The sequence below is a fragment of the Lipotes vexillifer genome, unplaced genomic scaffold, assembly GCF_000442215.2.
Source record: "Lipotes vexillifer unplaced genomic scaffold, Lipotes_vexillifer_v1.1 scaffold24, whole genome shotgun sequence".
Lineage (NCBI taxonomy): Eukaryota > Metazoa > Chordata > Mammalia > Artiodactyla > Lipotidae > Lipotes > Lipotes vexillifer.
This window is the reverse complement of record NW_006782914.1, coordinates 3,252,181-3,260,775: the sequence shown is the minus strand read 5'-3', so window position 1 is coordinate 3,260,775 and position 8,595 is coordinate 3,252,181. Positions and strand designations below refer to the sequence as shown.

At 40.7% G+C, this 8,595-nt stretch overlaps 1 protein-coding gene across 1 annotated transcript in view; it reads left to right on the top strand.

Annotated features, from left to right (window-relative positions):
• SLC12A1 (solute carrier family 12 member 1) overlaps positions 1-8,595 on the top strand; it is a 92,418-nt gene that overhangs the window by 42,353 nt on the left and 41,470 nt on the right. Inside the window, 5 exon segments of the mRNA XM_007455555.1 lie at positions 1-84; positions 1,304-1,411; positions 1,728-1,851; positions 3,640-3,741; positions 5,905-6,060. Coding sequence (XP_007455617.1) covers positions 1-84; positions 1,304-1,411; positions 1,728-1,851; positions 3,640-3,741; positions 5,905-6,060 — 574 coding nt within the window.

Below are 8,595 nucleotides of genomic sequence, written 5' to 3'. Positions count from 1 at the left end.
GGTTCAGCAGCCTGTGGGTTAGGCTACGACTTCTCAAGATGTCGACATGAACCATGTCAGTATGGGCTGATGAACAATTTCCAGGTTCGAACCTCAAAAAATAATAATGTTTATTGCTACTGCTTCCATTTTTAGACCATGTATAATGAAACTTCTGACTCTGCAACACATTGGTTATTGACGGATTCGAATTCAGCAAGGAACAATTCGTGTGGGAGGAAAGGGAGTCATACAGGCATTCATTATGTGGTTACACTCACTGTGGTGGGGAGAGAACAGGCAGTTGTATGAATTGCGTCACCAGGGAAAGATTACCACCACCATTATGCATCTTCCAATCAATTGTGTAAGATTTCCTGGTGGGGAGATGGAGAGACTTTGAGACTTTGATTAGCTAGCACTAGGAATGCATTTCATGCCTGGGCTTCAGCTCAGGAAAAGCCTCTGTTGTGGTCCTGGAGTGTGTGGAGGACAAAGCCAAGAGGGAAACTGTGAGTGGCAGCTGGGGCGGGGGGAATTTTTCTTATCAATAAATAGGCTTGACACCATGAAAAGTGGGGGGGGGGGTGGTAAGTGAGGGGGAAGGAACAAGGGAAGTTGGGGAAACTGTGGAACTTAAAACATATTAATTTGTCCGAATGATTGGTGAGCAGACGGAGAAGCAAATTTGTCGTGAAGGCTTCATTCATCTAGTTTAACAACCAACAAAGAGAAATTAACTCAGCTGAAGTCATTATTCCAAAATATGACTTAAATTGATAGAATCTCATATGTCTCAGATCTAAAATTATGTTTAATGAGCACAGAAAAAGCAAAGGTTTGAAAAGCCTCTATGTGCAGGAAGAACAAGAAAGGCTAATGCCTTTAAAAAGATTGGTAAAGAGATTGGGTCCCTCCCCAAACCTTATTAAAATACCACTTTATGCTGAATAGAATTTCCCATTGTCCAAGAAACAGATGTCCAGAAAGGACAGAGGGGGAAATAGTTGTCAAAATCCTTGAAATCATTTCCCTGTTTATTCTTTACAGTATCTTCTGGATGTATTGTGGTGAGCATTTATTATTTTTATTAAAAAAAAAAAGAACAAACAATAACAAAGCCATTTCCATTTTGAAAAAACAATTATTAAGAACTTGAGAATAAAGCAGGGGAAAAATATATGATTAGAAGCAATTAGCTTACTAAAGAGATTCCAAATCACAGAAAGTGGAAAGGGAAGCATTTGCATGAAATTTTGGCTTAAATTTTTTTTTTTTTACTCTCTGTTGGATGAGTCTCCTTACTTGAACCTCTCTCCTCAAGGTCATGAGCATGGTGTCAGGGTTTGGCCCCCTCATCACTGCTGGCATCTTTTCTGCAACACTCTCCTCAGCCCTGGCCTCCCTCGTCAGCGCACCCAAAGTTTTCCAGGTGACAAAGGCACAAGAGCATGTGCTTCTCCGCTCCTTCTGTTGCCACTGAACATGGATCAAGCTGAAATATCCATTCTCACCGGCAATCATTTTCTATCACTTTCTGAAGCAGTTTAATGTTTGCATCTGGCTCCAATGCTGTGCCTGCCACATAGTCAAGATCAATTCAAATAATATAAAGAATGATAAACTGCAGTGTTAACTTGTGCTTATTATGTATCACTTCGTCTTTCCCCAAATCTTGTTAGAATCACCCAGGGAAAATGGCTGTGCATAGATATAAATGACGAATTTCTCCTCTTCTCTTCCATTAGGCTCTGTGCAAGGACAACATCTACAAAGCCCTGCAGTTCTTTGCGAAGGGATATGGGAAAAACAATGAGCCCCTGAGAGGATACTTTCTCACTTTTGTTATAGCCATGGCGTTCATTCTTATTGGTTTGTAGTTTTCTTGTTCTTACTGAAAGCCAAAGAATTCTGATTATTCATAGGGTTTTCCTTTGAGCTTGAGACATTACCTGTTTTATGTTTAATACCCCATTTGGGACTATTGGAGTCTGTCTAAGAAGGAAATGAGAAATCCTGTGTGTGGAGGGCCTTTGAGGACTTGAAGTGGGCTTTGGACTTTAATCTCTTCTTTGAATCTGAATGTGGGAAATCCATCCAACCAAATGCAACCGAAGCCTTCCTCCAACCCACCCAATACTGTCTAATCCCGCTGTGTCCCCCAGCTACCACCTGTCTTTGCATCTCCTGACAGCTAGCAGGAGAGTTGAAGTGTCTGCTCTCAAAATGTGGTCTGTTGACCACCTGTGTCAGAATGAAAATCACCTGTGGGTTTGTTAAAGTGCAGATTCGTTAGGCCCAAGGCCAGAGTTAGAATCTCTGGTGAGGAGGAATCTGATTCTTACAAGTTCCTGAAGTTCATAGACCACTAAGGTTTGAGAACCACTTACCTCAGCTCTTTCTCCTTAAGCAATAATCTCGGCTCCTTCTCCCTAAGCAATATAGAAACAGCTACACAGTCTTGGAGAGGCACATGCGTCATAGTTAGCCTGCACATTCCTCACTCCTCCCTAGGGTGCCACGATTGTGGGTGAGCATATTAGAGGAAAAGCAGCAAAAGGCAAGGATGATGGTAACTATGCATAGACAGGCAGAGCCAGATTCAGCAGTGGTGCCAAACGATGGGGGCTCCGCCTCATCACATAAACTCAGGAAGTGACTCTGTATCTACACATAATCAGTCTTTTGTTTATTTTTTTAAATCTATGTTTGTTACATTTGTAAAAATTAAGTAAAAATGTGATGATGTGTAGATATGTTTCAATTATGTAATTTAAACTTTAAGACTTCAAATTATTGTCCTAGACTGCATTTAAGTGATCAAATAGCCCAAAATTTTAAAAATCGTATAAATTAAATAATACTCTCAAAGGTCACTCTTTCAGAATGCTGTAGATTAGCTTCGTGGCGCCAGCTTCGTGGCAGCTATTTTTGCCTACTTTCTTGCTGGCATCTGTGTTCTAGAGTCACACCCAGCTGCCACCTACATTTGCATCACTGAGGTTGATAGCTGTCTGACCTTCAGATAAATGAGAATGTCTCTAAATTATTTTTATATCATACAGTAAACAACCCAGCTAGGATTCAAACATACTGGACATTTAGATACTGAGGTAAAACTTTTTTTGGCAAACCCTGAGAGGTAGAATTCTCTAGAGATGTAGAAAAGTACAAATGACTAACAAAAATTCTGAAAGTCAGAGAGAGCAAGCTGGGTATATGCAGAGATGTACCCAATTAGATGGTTCTGGTGCACTGGTATTTAACTAACCTGTCACCCTGCGGAGCCTTTTGATTGTATACAAAGCAGATAAAGAACACTATGTTTGGTACCTCTGAAATAGCTACAGGGGCGTTTGTCATCTGCCTGGTCTCCAAATACTCTATCCACTTCCACTGGAATCTTCTGCAGGTAGAGGTCTTGATTGTCTATATTTTTTGATTGGTAAGTTTTCTCGTTTCTTACTTTATAGAAACTCTGGCTGAAAATATATTTGTAAATGAGTGCAGACCCAAGAAAAATCACTAACTTCTTAAACTTTGACAGATGCTAGCTATGCTTTCAATTTCCAAATAAAGTCAAGCTTCCAGGCTATAACAGCTGTTCAGCCCCTGGTCTCATCACTCATATGTACATACTCAATTCTGCTTCGTTCACAGCGGAACTGAATACCATTGCTCCCATCATCTCCAACTTTTTCCTGGCCTCATATGCACTTATTAATTTCTCCTGCTTTCATGCCTCTTATGCCAAATCTCCAGGTAAGTTGACTTTTCAAAACTAAAATAAACTTAAGCAAAGAGTTTGTCTCAATAAAATGAAATAAGTCAGTGAAAAGTGTCTGATCTGTGTTTATATGTTTCCTTATATCCTAGTGGGTGGTGAAATTCACTTTATTTTGGTAAGTTGGGGGATGACTTCTGAAATAGAAAAAGAATCATTTGAGCAATGGCCTTTTTGACCAACCATAAAGTCAATTTTCTCCTGCAGCAATAAATTATTCATTGCAAGAGAAACCACATTTATTTCAGCAATAGAAAAACACCACTATTTATTTCCAGGATGAAAGTGACCACAGAAGTGGAATGAATGTATATATTTGCAACTTCCTTACTATCAATTTGTTTCCTGCCCATGGTGCAGAAGAGAAGGATGAGTACTTCCCACAATTACCTGCTGAGTGCAGGCAGTGCAGATTCACACTGAAGCTGGTAACATCCCTACACTCCTCACACTGGTGTTTAAAGTGGTGCAAAATTCCACACCAAAGAACCTTCCCCTATCTTTGTCACCCCTCACCTCTTCTTTGCTTCCACTGGCCAGTTAGAAGAAATTCTAATTTTCTTCTGCCTTTCCACCAGTATAGAGACTTGTCTTTATCAACCCTCAGAAAGTTCTTCACTACAAGGACTTTTATCAAGGATATAAACACATATTCACTTTATTAGGGTCTACCAGGAACTCAAACCTCCTTTGGAAAACCTGCTGCAAATATGACAAAATATAGATGGAAGGAGAGCCTCATCCACTCAAGGCCACTAGGCTCCAGAAGATAACTGAAGAATTTTTGTTTCTGTTTTGTTGCCTTGTTTTAAATAGAGAACAAAAGGTTCTGGTCAGTGAATACAGCAGATCATAGAAATGTGTGCTGCCATACCATGTTGTGTTCATTTTTAAAAAACAAAGTGAAGTAACTGAGGTTGGCAGGGGTAAGAGTGGAAAGGAAGGAGGAAAAGAGGAAGAGAGAAAAAGAGGAATAATAGAAAAGCACAGAAACACACACACACACACACACACACACACACACACACACACACACACACACACAGAGTCAGACTGAGAAAAATAAAGGCATTTCCAGTGATGTTCTTGAAGTGCTATTTCCATCTTGTGGCCAATTTGGAAATTGCTCTTGAAGATGGAAAGTTCTGTTGTGTTTTGGCAACTCCAAATTTAAAATATGCTTTACCCACAGACCAAATGTGCCGTTCAAATCAGAGCTTCTTTATCCTGACCATACTGTCTCCCAGCTTCTTTCATTTCAGGGAACTAATAGAACACGGAAACTCTCATGCATATATATGAATGGTGAGAAATATCTTCTTTGCAAAATGCATGATAAATTAATGCATCAGGTTTAAGAAGCCATTACAGAAAAAGTTCTCCCTCTTTTGCCATAGATTATTATTTCTGAAAGGGCAAGCACGATCCTCTTAGAGTAAAAGAGCTAGCACGAAGTCAGTGGATTGACTTTTTTTTTTTTTTTTTTTGCGATATGTGGGCCTCTCACTGTCGTGGCCTCTCCCGTTGCCGGATGCGCAAGCTCAGCGCCCATGGCCCACAGGCCCAGCCGCTCCGCGGCATGTGGGATCCTCCCGGACCGGGGCACGAACCCGCATCCCCTGCATCGGCAGGCGGACTCCCAACCACTGCGCCACCAGGGAGGCCCCAGTGGATTGACTTTTGATGACTGCTCTGCCTTCCCCATGGGAACAATAAGCCTATTGTCTTAATCTTCTCTTTCTTGAGCCACCAAGGTGTTCATCCCCCAAGCACCCCCCCCACCCCGCTACTCCCCACCCTTTCCATCTCTCCTGCCTCCTTTCAACTCTTGATGGCATAGATATCAGATGCTTAGGGATTCATTGTTTGGGAAGACATCCTGGCATGCAGGAAGTGCAGAGGGGCTATGATTGACACATTTTCTACATTTTACAGCTTTCTTATTTGGTGTAATTACAGCTTCATAGGCCAGGGACCAAGATCACAGAAAGCAAATAACAGAGTTAGGAACTTGACCTAAAAGTTCTGATTTTTATGCTAGGAAAGAACACATGTTACCTACAGTCTAATAATACACAGTGGTATGATGGTGATAGTGTGGAAGTTTTTCTTAGGCACATAGATTTTTTTTTAAATTTCAGGATGGAGACCTGCATACGGTATTTACAACATGTGGGTATCTCTTTTTGGAGCTATTTTGTGCTGTGCAGTCATGTTTGTCATCAACTGGTGGGCAGCTGTCATCACCTATGTCATTGAGTTCTTCCTCTATATCTATGTGACTTACAAGAAGCCAGGTAAGATAAGATGGATTTGTATTGCAGGGGGTTTCCTAAGAACTCTCTATCCATTCACTTGACAGATGTTTATTTGGCAGCCTCTATGTGTTTAGGTGTGCCATGTGTATGGTGGATATTAATAATATAATGTAATATAATACTTAAACTCGTTGAGCACCTTAAATGTACTCATTTAATCCTCACAATAGTGCTGTATATTAGGTACTATTAGTCCCATTTTACAGATGAAGAAACTGGAGTTCAAAGAGATGTCCACTCGCTGAGGTAGGGATGGGATGGAGCTGATATTTTAACTAGCGTGTGTATGATACCAAGCCCCACAAGCTGTCCACTGTATCACCTTCTAAAGTCCTGCTAAATGAGACATAGTCCCTGTCCTCAAGAAGCACAGTCTTACACATAAGCAATTAACTATACTACAATATAGCAAGCACCGTGAGAGTGACATGAACAAGTTACTGAGAAAAGGAGAAGAAATGACTAACTGTGAGTGGAGATGTACAAGAAAACTTCCTTGGGCTTCCCTGGTGGTGCAGCGGTTAAGAATCCGCCTGCCAATGCAAGTGACATGGGTTCCAGCCCTAGTCCGGGAAGATCCCACAGGCCGTGGAGCAACTAAGCCTGTGTGCCACAACTACTGAGCCTGCACTCTAGAGCCCACGAGCCACAACTACTGAGCCTGCGAGCCACAACTACTGAGCCTGTGAGCCACAACTATGGAAGCCCGAGTGCCTAGAGCCTGTGCTCCGCAACAAGAGAAGCCACCACAATGAGAAGCCTGTGCGCTGCAATGAAGAGCAGCCCCTGCTTGCCACAACTAGAGAAAGCCCACGTGCAGCAACGAAGACCTAACATAGCCAAAAAAAAATAATAATAATAAAGAAAATAAATTTATAAAAGAAAAGAAAAAAAAACTTCCCTGGTTCATGGCTTTTGTTCCCAGGGTCAAGCACCCAGTAGGCACTTATAAATATTTGTTGAATGAACACATAAGCTACTTTAAAAAAAAAAAAAGGCAAGAGACTAGGATTGGTTAATCAGATACAGCCAGGGAAGGTTATTCTAGGCAGAAGAAAAAGTGTGAGTGAAGTTAGGAAGCATGCAAGTATGTGGCATATTTAGGAAGCTCCAAGGCCTTTAGCACGATGGAGTCCTTGGGTGCTGAGGAGAAGGGGCCTGAAGGTGAGCCTGGAAGGGTAGGTTGGGCCAGATAAACAAACTTAAGTGTCGTGCTAAAGAATCTGAAGCAGCAAGAAAGCTGCCACAGATCATTCAGTTGGATCTGAACTTTGGATGTTACCTCTAGAACCAGTGAGAAGGATGGATTGAAGCTGGGAGAGGCTAGAGATTAAGGAGTGCAGTACTCAGAGGTCCAGTCTCAGGGGCCAGACAGGCCCTGAGCCATCCTCACACTCTCCTTACCATTACTCCACAAGTAAGACAGAGAAGGTAGTAGCTACTTTGGAGGGTGTGCTTTTGTTGCTTTTCTTTATCACTTTATCCATTTTTAACATCAGGTATAATTTATGTATGGTAATATTAACCCCCTTTAGATGTACAGTCTGTAAGCTGTAACAAACTTACCCAGTCTTGTAACCAACACCACAATCAAGATAGAGGACATTTCCGTCATCGCTAAAAGATTCTGCGTAATCTCTTCCCCCCAACTTAGCCCCTAGCAACAACTTTTCTGATTTCTGTTCCTATAGCTTTGTCTTTTCCAGAGTATTATGCAGAACCATATAAAATAGTGTGTAGCCTTTGTGTATGTTTTCTTTCACTTAACATGAGGTTTTTAGATTCATCCATGTTGTTGCAGGTAAAAGTAGTTTGTTCCTTTTTGTTGTTGAGCAGTATTCCATTGTATGACTATATCTCAAATTTTTAAAAAATGTATTCACCTTTGATGGACCTTTGGGTTATTTCCAGCTTGGGGTGAGTATATCTAAAACTGCTATAAACATTCACACACAGGGCTTTATGTGGACATATGTTTTCATTTCTCTAGGAGTGGGATTTATGATTATATAATAAGTGTACACATAACTTTATAAGAAACTGCCAAACTGTTTTCCGAAGTAGCAGTATGATTTTCCATTCCTAACAGCAGTGAATGGAAGTCCTAGTTGCTCTGCATCCTTGGCAGCACTTATTACTGTCAGTTGATTTTTTTAAAAAAACATTCTAATTGGTGTGGTTTGGTCTGCATTTTCCCGATGACTAATGATGTCAAACATCTTATTTGCCATCCACATATCTTCTTTTGTCAAGTGTCTGTTTAAATCTTTTGCCCATTTTTTGAGCTGTTTGTTTTCTTATTATTCAGTTGTAAGACCTCTTTATATATTCTAGATGCAAATCCTTTAGCAGTACATGTTTTGCAAATGTTTTCTGCAGGTCTGTGACTTGTTTTTTCATATCCCTTACAGTTTTTTTTGAAGAGCAGACATTCTTAATACTTATAAAGTCTAATTTATCATGTTTTTCTTTTATGGTTGGGCTTTTTGCTTCTAATCTGTCTTTTCCTAATCC